General features: G+C 36.3%; 1 protein-coding gene across 4 annotated transcripts in view; it reads left to right on the plus strand.

Moving 5' to 3' along the window:
* Positions 1-15,581, plus strand: part of LOC137616722 (sodium- and chloride-dependent transporter XTRP3A) — a 190,956-nt gene extending 175,375 nt beyond the window's left edge. For 2 of the 4 annotated variants that reach the window (XM_068346725.1, XM_068346724.1), the window contains one exon: positions 13,823-15,581. Coding sequence is in view for 3 of the 4 variants with exons in the window: in XM_068346724.1 (XP_068202825.1) it covers positions 13,823-13,924 (102 nt within the window). In the remaining variant the exon portion in view is untranslated. Of the gene's footprint in view, positions 1-10,455; positions 10,499-12,119; positions 12,200-13,822 lie in introns of those variants that run through there. The other 2 variants (XM_068346723.1, XM_068346726.1) reach the window with 2 other exon arrangements.
* Positions 15,582-25,737: the final 10,156 nt, after the last annotated feature.

The raw sequence follows: 25,737 nt of genomic DNA on the forward strand, positions 1-25,737 counted from the left end.
TCAAGGCATGCGGCACTTGTGTGACACTATGACATTTCACCTGGGATAAGAACAGTTATAAAAGCACTAAGTGTTTTTAGACATCACTATGAATCACTCGAGGGTCAACATAGGCACCCGAAGAGTTAGAGTCCCAAGTAACTCACTGTTCTACGCAGAGTTAGGTGCAGGTTTCATAACACTACCTGCGGCTACCACAAAATGTTTGATTTCGTGCACTTGTTTCGCATAATGTTTAAAGAAAACTCGCGAGGACTTCCAGCCCGTAAAGTTCTTAAGGCTCTCGAAGTCCATGCTCTGAAAGAAGTTCAGAGAAGATGCCACTTTTCTAGGATCATGACCAGCGGGTGTACTGTTCGGATCCGCTCTGCGAATGAAGTAGGTGATTTTCGCTCTTAATTGTTTCAGTGACAGGTCGCTGCCCGATGTTTCTCCTTTGAAGAGTTGGCCTCCACCAAAGTTTGAAGTTCTGCGAAGATAGACCTTGAGACTCTCTACTGGACATAGAGAGACATCCTCCTTCAGGGGGCATATTCTCCAAGGGCCCCATCTTTTGGTGGGTAATTCATTTTTGGCGAGAAACGTCGGATCGGGGGAGAGGGTCACTTCTCCTGAATCAGCAAACAGGATGTGTCCCTCTTCTCTTGATAATGCCACTATTTCGCTGACTCGAGCTCCCGAGGCGAGAGCAAATAAAAATATAACTTTCTGAGTCAGATCCTTGAGGGGGCATGAATCATTGTCCAAGTTGGAGGCGAAATGGAGCACCTTGTCTAGTGACCAGGAGATCGGTTTCGGAGGGGGTGCTGGGCGTAGGCGAGCACATGCTTTCGGCAGTTTGTTAAAGATGTCGTTGGACAGATCAATTTGGAAAGCATATAGAATTGGTCTAGTCAAAGCCGATTTGCAAGTTGAAATCGTATTGGCTGCTAATCCTTGTCCATGAAGGTGAATGAAGAAGGACATACAGAAATCAATGGTGATTTCTTTAGGATTTTTTGCTTTAACAAAGGAGACCCATTTCCTCCAGGATGATTCGTATTGCCGTCTCGTGGATTCGGTCTTGTATTCCTCTAGGAAGTCTAGACTTTTCTTCGAGATCCCAAACCTCTTCTTTGCGGCAAGGGAGAGAAAATCATGAGATGAAGGTCCTTGATTTTCGATGATGAAGCGAAGACAGTCGACTTCTGTACTTGTTGAGAGAGAACTGGGCCCGGGAGAGGGATCAGCTTGGGCTGCAGCTCCAGGACCAGGGGGTACCAGTTGCTCCGGGGCCACTTGGGAGCCACTAGGGCCGCTGTCCCTTTGAAGGTTCTCAGTTTGGAGAGGACTTTCAACAGAAGGTTGGTGGGAGGGAACAGGTATATCTTCGACCATCTGTTCCAGTCCAGTGACATGGCGTCCACCGCTTTTGCTTTGGGGTCCTCGTACGGGGCTACGTACAGAGGAAGTTGATTGTTGTCGCTCGTTGCAAAGAGATCTATCTGAAGTTCTGGGACTTGATGGGAGATGAAGGAGAATGATCTTGCGTCTAGAGACCATTCCGACTCTATCGGGTTTGTCCGAGATAGAGCATCCGCTGTCACGTTGCGGAATCCTTGTAGGTGAACTGCAGACAGGTGCCACTTCTTCTTCTCCGCCAGACGGAAGATTGGGAGAAGCACCTGATTTATCTGGGGCGATCTTGAGCCCTGGCGATTGAGACAACGAACTACCACCGAGTTGTCTAGGGTTAGACGGATGTGGATCGAGGGCGGCGGGGATAGCTTCTTCAGAGTAAGAAGGACCGCCATGGCCTCCAAGATGTTTATGTGGAACGTCTTGAATAGTGGAGACCAGGTCCCTTGAGCTTGTTTCAGGTGGGAGTGACCTCCCCAGCCCTCCAGTGAGGCATCCGTGTGGATGTTGAGTGATGGAGGAGGGTGTTGGAGAGGAATGGACCTTTTCAGGGCCATTGCTTCCGACCACGGCTTTAGGAGGCGTCGAAGTCTGTTTGGAAGCCGTCTCTTGAGGTCTCTTCGAGCGATGGATGCCGATCGTCTCCAGACTCCCGCGGCATCCTTTAGCTGTGCACGAGGCACTGGGTTTGTCACTGAGGCGAATTGTAGAGAGCCTAGAACTCGTTCCTGCTGTCGTCTTGAAATGCGTTTGGATTTCAGTAGTCGCTTGACAGACCCTGCTATTTCCTTCCTTTTCTTCTGGGGGATGGAAAGGCGGTGTGACTGAAGATTCCAGTGGATTCCCAACCACTGAAACTTCTGAGCCGGAGAGAGGCGAGATTTCTTCTCGTTGATCTTGAATCCCAGGTGTTCTAGGTACTGGGTAACTTCGTCGCAAGACTTTGTACACTCTTCGGGCGAGGGAGCCCAGACTAGCCAGTCGTCGAGGTAGGCCATCACCTGGACGTTTCTTAGGCGGAGCTGTTGTACTATGGCATCCGCCAGCTTTGTGAAGATCCGAGGGGCCACATTGAGGCCGAATGGCATGGCCCGGAAGGCGTAGCTTTTCCTTTGGAGTCGAAATCCTAGGTAGGAGGAAGCGTGATGGTTCATTGGAATGTGCCAATAGGCATCCGCCAGGTCTATAGAGACCGTGTAGGAACCTTGAGGCAGAAGGGTCCTTATTTGTTGAAGCGTCAGCATCTTGAATTTGTTGTTCTCTATGAACTTGTTGAGGGGGGATAAGTCCAGAATGACTCTGAGCTTGTCTGAGTCCTTCTTGGGAACGCAAAACAGTCTCCCTTGGAACCTGGTGGACTTTACCTTCCTTATCACCTTCTTGTTCAAGAGGTCTAGAACATATTCTTCCAGAATGGGGGTTGATGGTTGAAAGAACCGCTGGAAGATTGGGGGTGGTTGCACCCAACTCCAGCCTAGACTGTTCTTGATGATGCTGTGTGCCCAAGGATCGAAGGTCCAACGATCCTGGAATTGGCGGAGTCTTCCTCCCACCGGAAGCACTTCATTGCTTCTGGTGTCCCGAGGACTTGTTGCCTCGGCCGCTAGCTCCCTTTCCTCCTCTACCTCTGGAGGGACGACGAGAGGCGTCTCTGCTTGCACCCCTGGACGAGCCTCTACCTCTGGCATGAAAGGTAGTGGATGGCTGCTCAAAGGCAGGGGTGAAGACCGGTGACTGTGACAACACCGGTTGGGGTACCAATTGAAAGGTCTGTTGTGGTTGGGCAACCACTTGGGAGGTAGCGGGTCCCGGAAACTGACGTCGTTGTTGACGTTGCTGGGGTTTCGGCTTCTGAGGTTTCCTCTTAGGCTGAGGTCCATCGTCCTGAGAGGTTTTCCTTTTTCTGGACATGCCCCACTTGTGGAGAAGGTTCCTATTCTCCGTGGCGGCTCTGTCAGTTATTTCCTTGACGAGGTCGGAAGGAAACAGGTGCTTTCCCCAGATGTTGGAGGAAATCAGCCTCCGGGGTTCGTGTTTCACGGTGGCACCGACAAACACGAATTCACGACAGGCTCTACGAGCCTTTATGAAATGGTACAAGTCCTTCATTACCGTGAGTAAGTGGGATTTGGCCAGTACCATGTAGTGATCAGGTACTGCTGTGTCACAGGCCATTACTTCAAGTTGGACTTGATGAGAAAGCGAAGCTGCAAGCCTCTCCTTCGTGTCTTGTTCCCGGCGAAGGAGGTGATCGTTGAGCTTAGGGAGGTCTTCATTAAACTGACGTCCGGCGACGTCAGGATCGAGCCTACCCACGACGAAAGTATGTTGGACATCTTTCCATTGCCTAGTGTCAGGGGGTGTCACGATGGAGAAGGGTCTGCACTCCTCCAGTGCAGGGCAGGGTTTCCCTTCTTCCGCCGCTTTAAGGCATGCAGCTAAGGCCTTTTCCAAAAATGGAAGAATCGCAGTGTCAGGTGCGACATAGGTAGGATGCTTCTTGCTCAAGGCAGGAAGCTTAGAGCAGGTAAAGCCCCTGCTCTTAAATGCGGAGGCTAGCATAGCCTGGGCCTTTGCGAGATCGAACACTATCTCTTCTTTAGGTTCGGTCTCCTCCTTCGAGGCAGGTTCGGAACGAAGTCGGACGTAACAGTCCGGGTAGGCCTCGAAGCTTGGGAAGAACTCCACATCTTCCAACGGGACCGTGCCGATCTTGTCACTAACAAAGATCCTGCCGGTCGCAATAACCATATGCTCTGCATACCTCCACGGGTTGGCATGAGAGCAAGCTGGGAGATCCTTGACCGAGATCTTCTTCGTGTCTCTGGATCCAATCATAGACCTGATGGACTCCTGGTTCTCCTTCAGTCTGTCGTCCATGACAGCTCTAATCAGTCGGATCAGTTCTTGGGTGGAAGAGGAAGGATCCGGGGTCGAGGAGGTAGACGGAAGGGACAATTCCGTCGGTGTAGGAGTAGGCGGAGGGATGGACGAGGGAGTAGCTCCAATCTCCGACTCGGTGTATTCCACCTTGTCTTCGTCCTCTTCGGCTCCTTGAGCCATAAGCGTCTTCTCCGTGTCTTCCGAGACGTCAGAGATCCGTTCATCATCCTCGGAATCCAAACGACACTCGTGCATGGACTGAGCCATGACCACATCAGGTTCCACTGAAATTTGGACAGTGGGGATTGCTTCCTTTGGAACCACTGAGTCAGGGGAGGCCTTAGGGAACAACAGGGACCTCAGTTCTTCGGTGGCCAGGTACGGTCCAGTAGCATTTCTCTGAAAACCACGCACCCACTTGCGCAGTTTCTCACGAGCAATGTCTCTAACCTCCGCTGAGGGAGGGTTATGGAAGGCCTCAACTAGGTAGGCCTGGCAGACCGTACATTCCAGTGGATTCCAGAACTTCCAATCCCCTTTCTTGTCTGAGCAAGGGGCGTGAGTCCTGCACGCCGTATGTCCGTAAAACTGCGAGCGTTTCACAGCACAGTAGGCGAAATCGCACTTCATCTGCTCCTCCTGTGGAAGAAAGAGAAAATGAGTATGGGGGAGCCATAGGAATGGCTCTTAAATTAAGTTAATATTAATCATTAATTTTAACTTAAGGAAGGTGTGATGCATAGAGAATGAAACAGTAAAGGAGACACGCTCCATGCATCTCGCCCGGCTGGTTACCATAGGCTTGGTCCTGGGATAATCCAAATGACCGAGATCATTGGATATAGTTTCCTAGGATTCCCATTATATTGGAACTCCATGGAAAGCCAAGGACAAGGTTGGGATCGAATTCATTCGGTTCCCAGATAAGAGCCAGAAGGCCTCATTAAGGGTAACTGCTTCTGGCAACCAGCCGCGCTAAGGTGCACATAGCATGCTGGAAATAGAAGAATGCAAAGAGACAGCATGATCACTAATAGAGCAGTACTAGGTACTGATCTTAGAAGCAAAGCAGCTTATCTATTTGCAAGGTAGGGCTATCTAGTCTTATGATAGCTACAGAGAGGGGGTGCAAGTATTCTTGACGCCTCCGGTGCATCCGGCAAGCCGCCGGCACGCCGGAGCTCGCTCCAGCATAGATTCTGGCATTAGAACAGACAATTTTCAAAGTCAGTTAGATACCAGGATGGCGGCCGCCGGCACAACGGCGGCACGCCGGCAGGGAGCGGCGGCTCCGGCAGCCGGAGGATGCCGGATTGGTGACTGGGGTAAGGATGGTACAGGTAGTATCGGGTTGCCGGCAGTATATGCCGGCACTCCGGAGATCGACCGGCAAGCGGACGAATAGATAGGAGTAGGAGAGCCGCCGGTAGTAGCCGGCGGCAGCCGGCAGTCCCTCGGTACACGGGGGGCTGGGGGCAAGGGTAGGGAAGTCACCAAGAGGGAGGCAGGTATTGCCGGCAGTAGAGGCGGCAAGAGACCGGCACCCGGATAGATAGAGAGACAGGAGGAGGGAGGAAGGGATGTAGGAAGTACCGTCAGGGTTCCAGACATCCCTCCCCCTCCCTGAGGGGGTGTACCCATGATAGAGACAGGCTCTAGCATCCATAAGCAGGGGTCACTAGGGACCGGGAGCAGGTAGCCCAAGGGAGGACTAGGGAACACCCAAGAGGGGGGGGGGGAGACTCCCCTATGCAGAGCTACACTAGTAACTAACCTTATAGGACACTATGAAGGTATATGTACCAGAGCGGACAGCACAGGGAAGCTCGGGTAGTCCTACTCTTCCACCCTAAGGAGGATTTGTAGGACAGGGGACAGATGAGTATAAACTAACCTAAGCATAGGCTAGGCTATACAAGAGATAGGTGGGGAGGGAGAAGAGAGGGGTCTTCCCAGGAAGGGTTTCTGTACCAGAGCGGCCACAAAGGGAAGAGAGGACACTCCCTAACCTAAGAATAGGCTGATCAGCTAAAACGGTGCAAGAGTACAGTTTCAGCATGGAACAGAGAAACCTTCCTAACCCGGCCTAGATCAGGGCTAAAAGTCCTGAACTAGGCAAGGAAGAAGACGTATCGCTATCGCAGGAAAGTCGTAGACTATCCTAGCCATAGAGGTAGGCTAGCCTAACCTCACTCTCAGACGCAATCCTAAAGGGGGTTCATTCCTTTAGGGAGGACTGAGAGGCGATAAAATACTCTATTAGACCATAAATCCCTTTACTCAGAAAAGGGATCAAGGCTAAATAGAGGGAGTGCCAAGGCAGGGGATGAAGGAAGCATATAGGGGTCCTAAGGTTAGGTTAGGCTAGAAAGAATCACTGACTAGCCTATCCCCTATATGGTCCCTGAAGGCGAAAACATTTGCATCACTAGTCAAAAGTATTGTAAAATAATAATGCCACTATCTTCATAACTTAGTCTAGGATCACTGATAAATCATGCATGAACACTTGTATATAGGCTCCTGGCCTGGGGGCTATAGTAGCCGACTGGTATGAGGTCAATCGATGACCGATAAAAAGCGTCTAAACACGATATAAAAGTTCCTAGCTATGAAGACTAAATAAACTAATGTATTCGATTAGTATATAATGCCGGAAGCGTTGTTGTGGCTAACTAAATAAGACATGCAAAACAACAACGACGCCATAAAATGGCGGGTCCGGTAGAGGCACAGCTCTGCCACAAAACATCAATTATTTCGCGAAATAATATTTACTTTACGGCCAGAGCTTAATTAAACAATACTGGAACCTTGTACTCAACTTTCCAGAAGAAGGCGAGGCTGAAGGTAACGACATAGCGAAGATGCAAAACGATAAAGTTCACACAAGGGAAAATCCGTCTCAGTAGGGCAGCTACTAAACAAAGGATAAAGACGCGCGTGACGTCATTAGAGCAATGGCGTCCGTTTGTTTACGTCTCGAGTATCAGTAGTAGCCACGAGTGAGATTAGCTGTGGAACGGCTCCCAGCTATTCTCAGCCCTTACACACCGAAGCGTTAACTCTGTTCGGGGTGGAGATAGCTATGTGGCACGACCAGACATGCGTGTCCCCTGTTGTATTACGATGTCTTAAAGGGAAACCTTTGAGATACTCGCTCCAGAAGTTAGAATTCTGTGATAACCTGTGGTTAAATTCTCTGGGAATATCTTAGTAGTCTTATACCCAAGGAAGCTACCAAACAGGAACCTTCCATCAGGACGCCATGGCTTGAGCCCAAAAATATATATATATATATGTATATGCTGTGTATATATATATATATATATATATATATATATATATATATATATATATATATATATATATATATATATATATATATATATATATATATATGCATATATATATATATATATATATATATATATATATATATATATATATATGCATATATATATATATATATGTATATATATATATATGCATATATATATATATATATATATATATATATATATATATATATATATATCACACATAGTATTATAGAATTTGTGAAATGTACATACCTGTTTCTTTTCATATACTATAACTGAAAAAATATAAAACTATCAATCAATATCTTGCTTTATTATGGTCATCTCTCTCTCTCTCTCTCTCTCTCTCTCTCTCTCTCTCTCTCTCTCTCTCTTACAGAATATATTTTTATCTTCTATCAAATTTTATTCAGCTTTGCTATCGTTGTAAAAAAGAGAAAATAGGAATTAATTTTCTTTGATAAAGTAAAAATGAATTAATCTAATTTATTAGAGATGAAATTGCCGGGAATTTTAGAGAATAATACTCTCCCAAGCTGTAATCTTAGAAGATAATAATTCTGAAAAATATCTGTTTTATATCTATTCTTAAAGCATTAATTATATCCAGTTAATAGAAAGGCAGAAGGATTAGCATCATGATATAGTGTCAAATGTCAATGGAAACTTGCATTGGTTATGTTTATCAGAATGAGACAATATTGTAGAGAATGTGTCTGCTCTATAATGAATATTTTATTAGATTCCTTTCCATGATTATCCCAGTTTTACACACACATGCTCTGCTAAATTTTTTTCCCTATGTAGAAATAATTCATTACAAATAATTGCAATGATATATATGAAATCTGAATTGCAATATCTCCTAATTTGCTCTTTAATCAAAATTTTGCTTTGGCAAAAGTTTTAGGATATCAAATATAGTCCATTTCTTTTAGCGATGCATATTTGCACCGACTCGCGGCGGTGCCCTTTTAGCTCGGAAAAGTTTCCTGATCGCTGATTGGTTAGAATTATCTTGTCCAACCAATCAGCGATCCGGAAACTTTTCCGAGCTAAAAGGGCACCGCCGCGAGTCGGTGCAAATATGCATCGCTAAAAGAAATGGACTATAGTTGATGAGGAGAAGAATCCGAAAATGGTGTTAACTGGTGAAATGAAAATCAAGTGGAAAACAAGAACTATGCATAATTATTCTGATGAAACTTTTAACAAAATAAAAGTACAGGCTTTTAAACCAAGGTCTGTTTTACCTTTAATTTTGAAAATTATGTGGCTAGTATCTTTACGTGATTAGCCTTTGCTATTGTTCTAAAGGACATTGTTGCCCAAATTGTCATGCAGTTCATAACTTTCACACATTTCTATGCATTTGATTTACCTTCCTGCAAAGAAATAATCATATGCTTATGTTGTCTTAGTTAGATTTGCACCTCACTTAACACAATGAAGTTGCGTGCACTGGATGTAGGATTATATTTCTTACGAGGGCACAGGTTCGAACCTGTAAAGCAAAAGCAGTTTTTCATTTGAAATATTTTCTTCAAGAATAATTGCCATCTGTTGTATAAAAATCACCTGGTTACAAAGTATGGATATAATATGTTTTATGCTTTAATTACTGCTTTTTAATAGAAAGGATTTTATAGAAATGGAGCTGTCTGTTATTGATTTTTTTTGTACAGGTGTTACCCTTAATCAATTGTTAAAAGAATGAATAAGAAAGCCCCTGTAACCACAAATTTATTTGATTTTGTATAGGTACGTGGATGAAATTTTACCTTAATTTTTCTTGTAAATCAGTGCATAAGTACCTTACCTATATATTTTCAAGGAATTCAACTACCAGTGCCATAGAATTGTTTACTCAGTATGTAAATCTTTATAAATACTAAGAGTTTCATTGTCAGTAAATACAACTCTAAGTACTGTTGTGTTGCATTCTCAGAAAATACAGCTCTTGAGAACTAAATAAGAAGAACAACTTAAAGTGCTCTTTAGTTACTGTATATTATCAGAAAGTAAAACTCTTCAAGGGCTATTGAGATGTATTGGTAGGAAGTACAACTCCAACTGATTCAGAGATGTACTGTCAGGAGATGCAAGCCTATTTTTAATACCTATCTGTGGATTACATACGGAGCATAATTTTTTTTTATTGGCAGCAAAGAAAATTTGCAAAACAATATTCATTTTACCAATGTTTTGTAATATTTTACCCAAACCAAAGGAAACTTGTATTTTTAATATCTTCAGAATCCTGCTCTGAATGAACGTAAACTTATTGGTTTGGAACTTTCTTGAAATCATTTGGCTGGTAAGGCTGTTGAAACTTCGTGTGATTAAATTTGGTTACTTCTGAGAGGAAGAGAAAAAGTTCTACTGTTTGTAAGTCATCCAATGTAATTGAGGGCAATCTATCACAGCACTGTGGAATCAGTAGTAATTCTTACATATCTCATTATATGATATTGCTTACACCAGTTGATTTAGCACACATTCACTTTCAGATCTAGATATTTAATGCAACCAAGAGAGAAAAATATAACATATTGATATCCCACATTGTGTACTCTTTTCATCTTTGTTTAGAAAGGCCAGGTATAGTTAAAAAAAAAAAAAAAAAAAAAAACATTTATCTTGCAGAGATGTACTGTGATACAACACTCTTATATTGTTAAGGTAGAGTCTGTCGTTTTTTAACATCACATTTGTCTTTTATGAGTCTCAAGTTTTTACAGTTTGTTAAGTAGATATCATTTTAAGTAGATCAAAGAAATGATAAGCTGTAATGCAACCGTATTTCACCAACTTTTATTAATAAGCCTTTATCTTTCGATTTCATGCTCAGCTCCCACGTCCGGATTCAGGAATTTGGACTATATATAAGTCCAGTGAGTAAGAATTTTAATGGTTAGCTGTGAGCATGCTTTAGGGGTGGCAGTTATTTTCCTTCAGAGCTGTACGTAAATGTTGTATAAAATGACTACAGTATGATAGAAAGAATATCAAATATGAATAATTGTAAATTAGAATTCTCAAAATTTTAATGCTACCCAACCTTTTTTTACACCCATATTTAGTTTCATTAAAACATTCCGTAATTTTATCTATGTTGCCGTTTAACAGTAATTTATAATGAATGTATACCCTGTATGTGAATACATTTCATGCCTTTTTTATTACTCCAAATTTAAAGGAGATTTTACCTATAACATATGAGAAAGCTAAAGAAAAAATGCGATTTTTTCAACCAGAAAAAATGCGATTTTTTCTGCCAGAAAAAAGCAAGAACTCCAGTACTATAAAGCAAAATATTTTCTTTAATTTATCCGACTCCTAATCATGCTCTATATGTTTTCCAAATTTGCAGAATAATTCAATCCAGCGTAAGTCTTCAGCTCTGACGGAGAATTGCTTAGTACATTTTCTATTCTTTATGATGTTTAATGTATGAATGTCATCTTCCGATAGCTTTTGAGATGATTGTAATAAGTTTTGTGGCTTGAAAATATTTGCCACAAAATATTTGTGGTAGTTGCTAGGCCGCATGCATTATATGCATCAATCCCATGGCTTCTAAACTAAGGAAATTTTTCAGTTACTGATAATTTAATGAAAGCAGTAGTAATAGAATTGCCTAATGTTCATTAAATAAAGCAAGCTGTTAACATGATTGTTAATTAAAACATTGTCATAGAACATATACATGGATACAGTATTTGTAAACCTAATTCTATGCTATATCAAAGAAAAAAGTAGAATTAGCATTTTTTATTTTATTCAACAAAAATTCTTATGAGACATCTTTTGCCAATGTTTTACAAATATTTTACGAATTTGCCGTTAATATTTGGTTTAAATCACTTGAGCATTACCTGCTCCCATTTTTGCCAAGAAATTAAAATCTGCAGCGTAAGTATAAATCAATGAATAGTTTGCATAAAAAACAAATGGCGGCTAAATGGGCATAAATAATTTTATATTCATAATCCCAATGCATTAATTAGCTTGCATGATCAAAAATTGTAGTTAATAATTGTTTGAATTTAGAAAATGCCTTTTCTGGTAACTTTCTGCTGTTCATTATAGTTTGGTTTGGGAAAGGAAGTCATTCGCTTAGGAAGCTCTATCCTTGTTTTTTATTCTGTTTTATTTTAATTTATCTTGTATCAATGTTATCAGCAATGTAGTACTTTAGGATATTTTCACATCGTTTTAGACATGTTTCTTTCATCATTATTACATTTAGATAAAGAGTCTGGCTCTTAAATCTCTTGGTGTTTTAAAACAAAGGACTGTATGCCATTTTCAGCATTGTTATGCCTATTAGAACCTATCTAACATGGTCAAATTGTCACTTCAGGTAATGTTCCAATACATGTATATGTGTCAAGTGGGAATCATTACTATTGATAATGATTTAAAAGTCGTGAAAAGTGTCTTTAATGTCTTTAAATGTTTGCCTTTCTCCCCATTTTGAAACCTAATACGCATTTTCTTCCATTCCTTCAGGTGTATCATTTTTCGAAGGAATTATTTTTGAGAGCTCACCAGGAGGGGTAATGGTTATTACATAGAATCTGTACCATTGCTTATTATACTGTATCATTGGATAGATTTTACAACTTGCATAATTTCCCCAAGAGTTATCGTTTCTGTAGAGTATGAAGGCTAATGCCATGCATTTGCTTCCTGTATATGTATTACAGAAGTTGATCAATTATATATCCCCAAAAATGAAGTAGGATTACATTTCTGGAAAGGTTAATTTATTAGTACTCAAGGATTAAGGTGCTAATGTATATGCAAGATGACACAAAAAGATTAAACAGCTGGTAGTGAAGTAGGAAAATTTATATTTTCCTAAAAGCTTGAAATGCTGTAGCATAATTATAAAAAATTCAATTTTTAACTCTGAATTTACATCTCTCTCTCTCTCTCTCTCTCTCTCTCTCTCTCTCTCTCTCTCTCTCTCTCTCTCTCTCTCTCTCTCTCTCTCTCTCTCTGTGTGCTGTATAACACGAGACAAAAAGAAGCTAGTATACTATACGGTACGTTGTTTTAACAGTAAGAAGTTAGAGTGGTAGATTGATTTTTAATACTTTTCAAGGTAGTTAGTTTAAAGCACTCCACTGAAGTTTTCTACATTTCTATGCTGTATTTGGAAGTAACATGTATGGGTTTTTTAAGTAAATAACTTTTAATGAGTTATTATTAAAGTTCAGTGTCTCCAAGTAATAGCTGTTTTTTTTAAGTACAATTCATCTCGCTATGCTGTAGTTTTAATGATGTAACTAACTGATTTATGTTTGGATAGGATTCAATCTAATATTAAATAAACCTTGGTATAAAACTACAGATTTTTCACCACCAAAGCAGGTGAATTTTTTTTTCATGAAAGGATTTTTTTTTTATTTTTTTTTTCTTATTTATTTTTTTTTTATTTATTTTTTTTTTTTTTTTTAGTCATATCCTGACCAGGTTGCTTGAAAATGAAAGCCAGAGGCAATATTTTTCTTGAGACAAAAACATGGTGTTGGAACAAACAGTCTCAGATTTGGCATAGAATTCCAAAGTATAACCCATTGGGAGTCTTGGTGGTTGAAAATTACACCAAAAAAATCATATGAATGTCAACGGAAATCCCTTACAAGGATTTAAACCTCAAAATCTTTTTCTGTGGCAGATGTAAATGTCACAAGTTATGTTTTAATGCCAGACATACTGTATGTTGAATTAAAAAAAAAATACATAACCTTAATTTGTAATAGACTGTAGATGATTGTATGCTTTACTTTCTTTTTGCAGTATTTATATGTATTTATTGCTACTTTAAAAATTTTTGCATGGAAGTTATTAGATCTGTGTTCTTCAAGAAAAGAAAGCAATAAACTTTAATTGCTTGTATCTAATATTTAGTTGATAAAAAATGGACATCTTCATTCTGTTATAATTAAGTATCTATACGATTCTAAGTATAGGTCATACACAGTCATTTGATGTTCTGATACTGAAATACATTAATGTTTCAACTTTTGAACCAGAAAGGGTAGTGTGAACATTTTATGATTTCTATATAAGAAATAGATTTATAACTATTTTTCATGCTTAAAGTATTGTTTCCTATGTAGTTTCTCCTCTTGAGAAAAGGATGGAAATTTTCTGATTCATGCATACATTACAATTTGATCCAACGAACTTTTGTTTTTTTACAGCATGATGAGTATCACGATTCTCCTGCTAGTGAGGATGATGACGATGATGACGGAGGTCTTACGGTACAGGGTGGGAAGTTCCGCATGGAAGTGCTTGATTAGTGTTTCAATGCAACACACACTCATTGCAAGACTATCTACTGTGAAAATAATTTAGTCGGTAAGACTAAATTCCAGGCCACTAGCAACAGCCCCCAAGTTGCAGATGTGCAAAAGCAGCTTTCAGTGCGCTGTATTTAACGGTACATTTGCTTAATAGGAGGTTATCAGCATATGAATCCTAGATCAAATAGTGCCAAATTAAGTTGATTTTATATTGTATTTACTGTACAGTATTAGAACCTTTGGCCATATGAAGAACTGCATTGCTGGTGCATGCTTTAGTGTCCAGTATATTCTGAACAACAGTATTTATCAAAATATTTTGTTGAAAGTTAACCTAGAGTCACATATGATAGCAATAAAGAGAAGGACCTTTTGTGAAAGTCTAGTTCTGGTACCTTGAATAGTGTGTGGGTGCAGTAGCTTTTCTACCACAGTATGCAAATATTTCATGTTTATCTTGGCCAATTATGTAACATTTTAGGTAGATTCTTACAGTTAATTCATCTTTGTTTGCAATTACTATGTTCTTAAGATAGCCTAGACACAGCAAGGTTAAGGAAGAAAGCTACGAGAGCAGGTCATTTGCTGAAAGGTCAAAGTGGTGCACCCTTAAGATATTTATGTGGTTGTGCCATGCTTTTACGAATCAGGTTTGACTGCAGTTTTGTGGTCAAATTCATTGCATTAGTTCTGTGATTTTCATTGAGTTATGCTCAATAACCTTTATTGTTTGTAAAGAATTTAAGCTTTTACACTTACTAATAAGTCACAGTATTATGAAACCACATATGTAATAAATTTTGTCTCCATGGAAAAAATTCTCCAAGTATAGCTGTTGTGTACAAAATTCCTTACCATACGGAAGTCATGCGCTGAAGCAATCTAGCTTTTTATATATAAGCTAAATATAGGTTTTGCACGTCTAATTTCCTCTGTGGAAATAAGCACTGATTGTTTTAAAATAAGTTTTGAAAGTACTGTAAATAGTTTGATTTTACAATTACATTAGCTTTTGTTTTATATACTGCGACTTCCTAGAAAAGTTAAAAGTGCTTTTTTAATGAATTTTGAGTAGAGAATACTTTCTGTATATGCCATATTCTCATTAGTTTTATGGATTAGTTTAATGTTTTCATGAAAGGTAAAATGTTAGAAGGCACTAATTAATGATAAAATCTACATGGTAACTACAATGGTTTATCCTGTGTTTAATTTTTTCTGGCTAAAGTGTGCAAACTTTGAGTTGGTTCATTCTTGTGACAATGTACTATAACGCAAGTTAACACTATCAAGATAAAAAAGTTGCTTGATTAAAATTCAAACTTGATGATGCCATTCAAAAGGAGTCTAATTGAATACTACTGGGGGAATGTCAATCTGCAGAAGGAAGTGGAAACAGGCTGGCATGACAACAACAGTTCCTTTATACTTTGTCCTTCGGTTATAAAGTATTGTGTGCCCATCAAAATTGTTCCATACATTGTTAATATTTATATAAAAACATAAACATTACTAATGTTTTCCTTATCATCATCATCATTATGCAGATAAAATCCTATTGATTTGTAACATTGTAATCTATGATATATTTGTATGGTATATGAGCACTAAATATCTCATATTTTATGTAATAAATATAGTTAAATTTCTTACATTGGATGTATTTGTTTTGCACCTACATATGTCAATCTGAAATGGAACAATATTGTACCAAGAAAGACTATTACAAAAATGCTACTGTGAACATTATACGAGGAGAATTTTAAATATAAAGCATTACAGTCATTAACATTTGTTAGTCAATGTGGATGAAAAATATTTCTGCTGCGTTGTTGTAACATGAAGCGTGCTTAAAGAAGTATCAGACACATGGCCATATTTTTTGTTTTTGTTCCATATACAGTACACCTCTCAATGTAAAATCTATACCCTGTAAACATTACCTTCCATAATAGACCTCAGAATCGCATTGTCTTCAAAGTAGCCAGTTGCATGTTGTGCCTCTTGTTTAGTGAGTGTTCAGCTGTCGGTAAAAGTAAATTGTTTGAAACTTTTGGAAATAATTGTACTAATGTTTTTAAGTATGAGAAATTTTATAGTTAAATAGGCTAGTCATCTGCACATGATCAATATACAGTAAGTAGCAATTTATTAAGGAGATAATACCCACTACTTTCACTTCTTGGTAAAAATTTTGAAGGTATTAGGAAAGTTTGCTTGGTTTACCGGCAAGCCAACATAGATAATATTTCATTTGAGTCAATCAACCCAATGTTAAAATTAGATTGAGAAGAAGACTAGTTTCTGCAAACAGTTCACAGTACTCACAAAGGTTATTTTAAGTGACTAATATTTTTCCTTAATACTGTATTTATGTTGTATTGTAGAGAATTACATAAAGTAATTATCAAAACACATGGCACATAATATCTTAGGCTGCAATTACTTAACATTCATTACCAACTGAATCAAATTAGAGCAGTTAGGTAATTGAAAATTACTCAGTTTGAGACAATCGCTGTGAAGTTATTTCTACTAAAAGGTGCTTCATATATAAAAAGCCTATCTGTTGATATCACATTGATAATACATACAGTACATACTAGGAAAATGGAATGTCTTACCTGAAATTCTTATTATGTTTCATGGCAAAAATCTATCACTGTTAGGATATATATCTCTAACAATTTTGATAAAGAATTTAAGAATTTGTAGAATAAAATAAAACTGGAAAAAGATGTTCTCGAAACACAAAGTGGAAAAAGATGTTCTTGAAACGTAAAGCGGAAAAAGATGTTCTTAAAATGTAATCCTTTCATTTTTTTTATTTAATCTTTTGTTTTATTAAATAAGGAAGTAATACAATTTTCTTTTTGGTAACTTTTTTGTTGGGAAGCAGCTTACCTGCACAGGAAATAGACTACCAAGTAATAAACAGCGAGTGAGAGTACCACTAAATTTGATGGTGCCATTTATAATGGTTGACTGTTCCATCTCTGAATTATTTCTAGATTTTCTTATTTCTATCCATATAAACATCGCATTGTTACAATATATGATGCAGATAACCTTTGACTCGATAGCTTTTGTTCAAGTGAAAATGCTGACAAGATGATACTCATAAAGTGAATAGCAATAGCTGCTACAAAGAGATAATTGTATATCATGATTAATGACTATCTATGTTTTTATAATGTTTTCACATTTATTTTGATACTTTGAAGATGTTTGAATAAGGGTAATAATAATTCATTTACTGAAAAAAATTTTTAGAGATGAACTCTGCTAGCAACAATAATTTGGCTCGCTCCAGCACATTATAATTGCAGCCAAAACGCTTACTCAATCACATGAGGCACAACATCACTGGTAGGAGATTGATGTACATAGTTATTACTGTACAGGAATTATGTAGATAAATTTCTCTTATTCATTCGTTAAGTTACTAATTGTTAAGGATACTTGCGCGTAATCGGGTTAGAGTATATACCTCTCTTTGTAAGAGATGATACTGTACTTTAATGGTTTGTATCGTGCACGGAACTATGAAGGTGATAGCGAAGGAAATGCTGTAACCATACAGAAGTTGCCAGTGAATCGATTGATTGATTTCTTTTGGAAATAAGACAATCATTCACGCAATGTTCCAGCATGGCTAATCAATAGTGATTCAGGTGTGCCTGTATTTTGTGTGTTTAGGATATACAGTAATATATATATATATATATATATATATATATATATATATATATATATATATATATATATATATATATATATATATATATATATATATATATATATATATATATATATATATATATATGCATATATATATATATATATATATATATATATATATATATATATATATATATATATATGCATATATATATATATATATATATATATATATATATATATATACATATATACATATATATATATATATATATATATATATATATATATATATATATATATATATATATATATATATATATATATATATATATATATATATATATATATATATATATATATATATTAGTAAAGCAGTGCTGTGCATTTCTCTCATCTTGTTTACTGTGCAATGTTGATTTGTATCCCACTGTCAAACGTGCCAAGAGGAAGTTCTTGAATTTCATCTGCCAATTCAAATTGAGTTTTCATCATAAGGATAAGGTCAAAGTGACTACTGGAATACTATACGGATCGGTTAATTTTTTAAACACCAGAAAATGCAGTGTTCAAACGATTTTGTTTTAATTATTTGGTTGCATAGAAATCAAATTTATATCTTTTTCTTGGGAATAAAGAAATTTGCTTTTTTATTTTATTCCAAATTTTAAAATTTTATACATTACTTATATTTTCATAGAAATTAAAGCTCTCTGCCTTTATATGTTTACTATACTATAGTCCATTTCTTTTAGCGATGCATACTTGCACCGACTCGCAACGGTGCCCTTTTAGCTCGGAAAAGTGTCCTGATCGCTGATTGGTTGGACAAGATAATTCTAACCAATCAGCGATCAGGGAACTTTTCCGAGCTAAAAGGGGCCCGTTGCGAGTCAGTGCAAATATGCATCGCTAAAAGAAATGGACTATATATATAGTACATTTTTTGTAAATTTCATATTTACAAAGCATATTACCTCAAACAATTATTTCTTTATATTAAAAAACAGCATGTATGATACATCAAGTCAAAAGCTCAAGAGTCTATTGGGAATCTACTTACTGAAATATATTTTTTACCGTGGCAGAATCTCAAATTCACTAAGATACGAAAAATCTTAGATCATCTCAAAGTTTCTTTCATGATTTTAGAGGTTGCAGATCACTGTACATTTAGCCACTATCTTAGACTGGCAGTCACTGCATTGACAGATGAATATGGCAGTTTGTACGTTCAATAATTTTATCGTATGTGTATATATTTAATTGGAGGTTTGTGGCTATAATATATGTATATATGTTTGTGTATGTGCGCGAGTGTATTAGCATACATATATGTATACATATATTCATATATTTACACAGTTTCCCAATATTGGTTTCCTGTTATTGTAGTTTGAGACGTATGAATATTTTTTTATTTGACACTGTTTGGACAGGTACGCAATAACCATAAATGCTTGAATGGAACTGTCTTTTTGTATAAATGAAAATACTTATATTTTTTTTCATTTTTGCCAAAATATATAAAATTCATACTGTATTTGACTTCAGCTAAAAAGGGATTGGTTGTTTTGTATATACTGTGCATATATATATATATATATATATATATATATATATATATATATATATATATATATATATATATATATATATATATACATACATATATATGTATATATAATATTAGATGTATTTGATTATATATTCATGCATATGTACTATATATATATATATATATATATATATATATATATATATATATATATATATATATATATATATATATATATATATATATATATATATATATATATATATATATATATATAGTGTGTGTGTGTGTGTGAGTGAGTATATACATAATGCACAGTTGCTCTTCTCATGCTAGTCTTGTTGACTTTAAACTTGTGTTTGATATAAAATATCAAAAGTTTTTATCAGGAAATTATATGATTTTATGTGCATGGAAATTTTCTCCTTGTACTTAGTTTTGATATGTAGTATATGTGAATGCTCAAAACCTACATTTGAATTATCAATGATCCAATAAGTTATAGTAAAGCTACTGAAATTTAAAACTTAACTAAAACTTATAATTCTTGATAAACATTTGTTTGTTGTAAGTTTTAAGTTTTCATAATGGTAGGCGAGTCCTTTTCAAAGAAGTATTTAATCTTCAGTATTCTTTCATACGTAAGATTGGGTTATCTATACTCACTATGTTGGCCTTCCGTCAATTCGAACGATTCAGACTTGAATATTAACTGTAAGTTTGAATACTATATTTACCTTGTGAAACATGTGCCTTTAAAATTTACTTTCATAACTGATGCCTTAATGTATACCTTTACAGATTATGCCACTTTAAAGAAATTTTAATTTCTTTCTAAGAAAATAGCTATAAAGATGCAATTCTCATTCCTTTTTGTACTTGGTTATGAATTTGCGAGATACATTGACCTTAGTTCATAGATCACTTGGTACACCAGACGTGTGTATTGTCCTATTGAATTCCTTTATTTGTTGTGTTCTATGCAGATATTATACAATAGTTACAAATATGTACTTGAACTGAAATAAAACTTGAAATGGTGTTTAGTGCAAAATAGAAAACTTCAGTAAAAAGTAAACAGAGGGCAATGTATGCCAAATTTAATTACTGTAGTTCTTTGGTAGTATATTGTATGGATCATTAAGCATTTGGAGTGTAAAATTATATGAATTTGTCTTGTTTATTGTCTATAAGGCTACACTGCAAAATTTAATTACATTATTCAATTCCTAAAAATATCTTGAGCTGAGCTTTCCATCAGAAGCACCATTTTTCAAGGTTGGGCTAATAATGTGATACTATTGGTATAAATCCATGTGATATTTCATGCAGAACTCTACATTGCTAAATTTTTATGCTAGTTTCATTGCTGAGAAATAAAATCATTAATTTGAAAAGAATTCATCGGCATCTTTGCTATTTTTTTGTGCAGTGAGAGGCAGCTAAATCTATTTTCTTTTTTGGTTGATTGCAGTTCGAGTTCAGTAAAGTTAATTTTGACCAATGTTTTATGTAGTGATTTCTTTAAGTGATAATTTTTTTTCTTTTTATTGAAAAGGCCAGTTTTTTCCTTGTAAAGGCATATTCTTTGAGGATCATGAAAAAGCTATTAGGCAAACACAAGGGCACATTTGGTTATTACTCCCTGTTCATTTATGATATGGTAATTTCACTAAGATTCTGGTATGTGTCTTATATCCATGGGAACAAAATTGTCATTGATTCTGTTTTGAGTGAATACATATATTATTTCTCAAAAAATACAGTGCTCATACTTCATCAGATGCAGGTACTGTAATCATATTTGCTCCTTTGTTTGTAAATGATTAACCTCTAATATTAAATATATCATTGTTACCGTCTTTCAGGAATTTGCTCTGAAAATATAATCTACTCTTCTTTTTATTGGTATTGTAAAAGGAAAATTCTCCCCAACACAAAGCACTGTAGCATGATGATTATATATATGTGTGTATATATGTATAAATATGCATATCCGTAGTCTTTATAACAGGTTGCAAAGATATATAGCAACAAGGTTCCTCAAGCATTGTAGCATAATCATAATTTTTACTTTGAGCTCTTCTGGTATCGAGTCTTACAAAATAAATTCCCTGTTGCACACTCTTCTTTCTTTTCCTATGCCTTCGTCTTCTTAATTTCTGCTTTGTATTTGATGTTTTGATCTACAACATTTAAAGTAGTTTCAGCAAGAAAGTATTAAAAGCTTATCAGCCTAGTATCTGGAGGGTAGCAGAAAGATCCATCTTGAAGATGTGCAAATCAGAATAGTACTTAATTCTTTTGGGCTTTTAAGTTTTTGTGGTAGATATGTAGATAATCTTTGTTGTTTAATAGGTTCTACCTTTAACTAATGCTTAGTTATAGGGATTCTAATGTTTACAATTTTATTAGAAAATCTATATAGCCTACTGATGTTATCTTTAGTATCATCATTATTTCTTAACTAAAAATAAAGAATTCCTAATATTATCTGCTGATTTATAGCCACAACCTTTTTCATTATTAAAACAGTACAATAACGTCAGCTTATTTATCAAGCAATATGCATTAGCTTTTACAGTAAAATCTTGTTTTGTCATTCATTATTAAAAAGATTATGATTAATATTTAGAAATGACATAAAAGATTTTCTTGCAACCAAATCCTTAAAAACCTTGATTTTCTTTCTGCAGAGTAAGCAGAGTTTTTAATATATTGCATAACTTGGCAATTCTACAAAATTGAGTTTTTATTGTATTAAGGAAACTAAGGGCAAGTTAAAAATCTGCTCCTCTATAGTAAAGTATGGTGCATTTAGATATAATGTACATACTACAGTATTCCAATATCTCAAGATTATTAATACATGTCATTCTTAGGCTGCATTTATTCAAGTTCAATGTGACAGGCAATGTTTATCATTATACACAACTCTAAGGTTGCTTAATATTTGCTCTTGTAGATATTCGTGTCAAAATGCCCCTTTGGGGAGTAAAGTATTAATCCTTGGTGGCCAATTTTTCTTGCTTGAAAATCTTAGTGACAATGAGTTATCTTGTATGTATAAAGGGAAATGAACTAATTGCTCTGACTACTAAAATGGTTAGAATTGTCAAGGTGCAAAAAAACCAGGTGCTATGATTTAAATGTTTCGTAGAGATTATTTTTCCCACTCCATCTGAAGCAGTCAGTGTAAATAGGAGAGTTTTTGCTTTTGTAAAAGAAAATTTCAGTTATTTGATTTATAATTTTTCAGTTTGATTCCCTACATTAATCTTAAGCAAGACAAGCAAATGCACATTTAGGTGTAGTCACACTTTGTTTGAAGATATTTTTTATCCAAAATGATTCAATATTGAATTTGATTATTGTGTTGTGTGTGTGTAGTAGTGCAGTTTTAGTGGTGTAAACATACTGTAAAGAGGATAGTATAATATTAGTATAGGGGTGCCGGAGACTATTTTTATAGAGTTAATGTCTTCAAATCTGATGATCACTTCGGTCTATAAACTTGGCTCTTTGATCAGTTCTGGTCTTGCCCAGATTTGGAAAGTCATTATATCCCGTATGTAGTTAGTGTCATCTGTGCACCTCTTGAGGTGTACTGTAGGCATTAGTTAAGGATCCTTACAGCATTCTTTTAGGCCCTAGCTTCACTTGCTTTATATCATACTTTACCCCTGTTCTTGCTTCCTTTCTAATATTTGCTGTTCAACCTCTTCCTACTTTTACCTCGGTGAACTCTAGGGTTTTACTGTAGAAGCACTTGGGGGCTGAAAGGCCTCGCAGCTCCTGGCAGTGGCTATATAGCCCAAATTTATAAATCCAATCCAAGTCATTATAAAACTACACTCACTATAATTATCATTATGATTGCCAAACCTTCACTGTGTTTGTGCAACAGATATCCAAGTGACATTCACTTTCAAAAAGCTAAGTTTATATTGTTTTTGACTCACAGGGATTGAGTTATTCCAAGATACTCATATCCTTGAGAGTCCCCACCGAAGAGGATTATGAATTGTTTCTTAAAAGACAGGAAAACGTAAGACATACCAGTAAGCCACTAAAATTTTTATCGAGTAATTGCTATTACAGTACTGTATTAAGACTAACGATAATGTCTAGCCAATAAGACATATTTTTGTGATGAACTGAAATAAAAACTGAAATCAGCATTATAATTTTCTGAGGACAAATCAATTGTTGGATCGCATCATATCTGATTTTAAGGGAAATTATCATCTTCCTGTATATATTCAGTCAGTTATTTTTTGTGATATTTGAAGTAGTTTTACTCTAGCCAAATACATAAAGGCCACAGGATACATAAGGGATTTTGGGAACTCAATTAACTTCAATTCTTTCCAAGTTCTTGACAATGCATAAGTTTCCACCTAATATTGTTAATATACCAATGATAAGGACACTATAGGCAAAGTCCCTCTTGTGTCTTTGGTTTTGAAGAACTCTTCTCTGTACAATTTAACCCTTTTTAAAGTTAATTGCTATGCGTGAAAACTTCTTTGCCATGAAGCCTTCACTCATTAAGTCTACTATTATTTCTGTTTTTGTTAATGTTATTATTCTTATTATCATTATCAATATGTTTCTTCATGAAGAAGCATCCAGAAAGCCTCATGGCTTTCTAAACCATAATTCATTAGTACAATACTGCATTATTCCCTTGAACATCAGCATAAAGAACCTCCTGTTATTTAAAATGAGTTTTTTTCCCATATATACAGTAGTCCAGAAGAACACCTGACCATACAGCTTCTAATCGACAAAGACATTTTCATCTATTGTGGCCAAATACTAACTAAAACTGGACTGGGAGATATTTTACTTTTTCTTTGCTTTTGTATGGGGAGCTGTTCTTTAGACTTTTCATCTCTTTATGGGTATCAATAATTACTAGTTTTAATTGTCATTTAATTTTGGTAGTAAAAAATATTCTTGTTACTTTAAAGACTTACTGATTGTTACCTTTGTTACATATATATCATCATGGCTGACACATAGATTGCAATTTTCCTAAATAGAAAAAAAAAAGAAATTCTGGCCTTTCTTTTATCCCGCATCCCATGACATATCTTAATTTTTGGAATACTTTCTGAATTGTTGGGATTATATGGAAAAATCAGTTTTACATATGTATTGTAGGAATTGTAAAGATTCTCAAATAAGATTGCTTGTATAATGCAGTCTTTTATAATGCAAGGATTGTTAGAATATGGTGGATTATCTGACTACACCAGTTCATATACTGCCACTTTACCTCTGCATGGAAAAGAAAAAAAGCCCCCCCCCCCGCAAAAAAAAAAAAAAAAATCTTTGTCCAAAATCAAAAACTGTACTTTACTGTATGTAACATAACCAGACTTAACTCAATTTCTAGTCTCAATATAATAGCACAAAATATCCAAGAGCTTTTGTTCAAATAATTTTGATAGTGTATGAAAGTTGTTTAAAAGCTAAAAGTTGACTAGTTCCAATGCGCAGAAAATGCTTTTGTCCAAGAGTTGTCTTCTACCCTACAATCTACTGTAGATGTCTAATAGATGAACTACGTATGTGGAATGCAAGGATTTAGCAGCAGAAGGATCTAAAGTTAAAAAGTCGAGACAACTAGAGGAACATGTCTCTGCAAGGTGCAATGAACTATCAGAACCCTTACTGAAGGTACACTAATTATGACCATTAGACCCGACAATTGGCGGAAAGGGAAGTCGGTCTTGCTTCCTACAAGCAAAGGTTGACTGTCCTTCTGAGAATAACAACAAAATTTAAATATGTACAGATCTAAAAACTTTAACTGCCTTGTCAGGTAAGGGAGTAGAGGTCTGTCAATGACTAGGACTAACTTGAATATTGTTAAATATAAAAAAAAAGAATATGATAAGAGATGTGTAATTGTAGCCTTTAAGGGATAAAGACCCATGTTTAATTCTCTGCTCATACATTGGAGAATAGATCTATCCATTTCAGGTATTCTATTGTTGAGTATTGAAAGACCTACAGTAGTAAGGTCAATATTCTGGAATTTGGTTGTGGTTTTATAGTATTTATAGGCAAAAAAAAAAAAAAAAAATCTTTTTCACCATCATCAGTATTGTACATTAAGGGTCGGTTGCCTAATGCGCAGTCTCCAATACCTTCTATCAAAGGCATCCTCTTCCACTAAACCTCTTCTCTCCATATCATCCTTCACTTTATCTTACCATCTGATTCTTTGCCTCCCTCTTGTTCTCCCCCCCCCCTACAGCAGGTTCTTCCCAAGCCTTCTCACTCCCTCTCTGATCATCCATCCTCAACACGTGTCCACACCATCTCAGTCATGAGCCGTGATACTCTTATTACCTCTGAAATCTTTAATATGCCTGCCATTCTTCTTTATTTCATCCTTTTCCAATCTTCTGAGCAGTGATATTTGCACAATACACCACAACATTCTCCTTTCACAAGCTTTGCTTCCTCGTTTCATTTTAGAGCCCCCCCCCCCCCCGTTTCCAATCCATACATCAAGACTGGTCTTATTACTGTACTATAGATCTTGAATTTTACC

This window comes from Palaemon carinicauda, chromosome 22 (assembly GCF_036898095.1).
Source record: "Palaemon carinicauda isolate YSFRI2023 chromosome 22, ASM3689809v2, whole genome shotgun sequence".
In the NCBI taxonomy this organism is placed as follows: domain Eukaryota; kingdom Metazoa; phylum Arthropoda; class Malacostraca; order Decapoda; family Palaemonidae; genus Palaemon; species Palaemon carinicauda.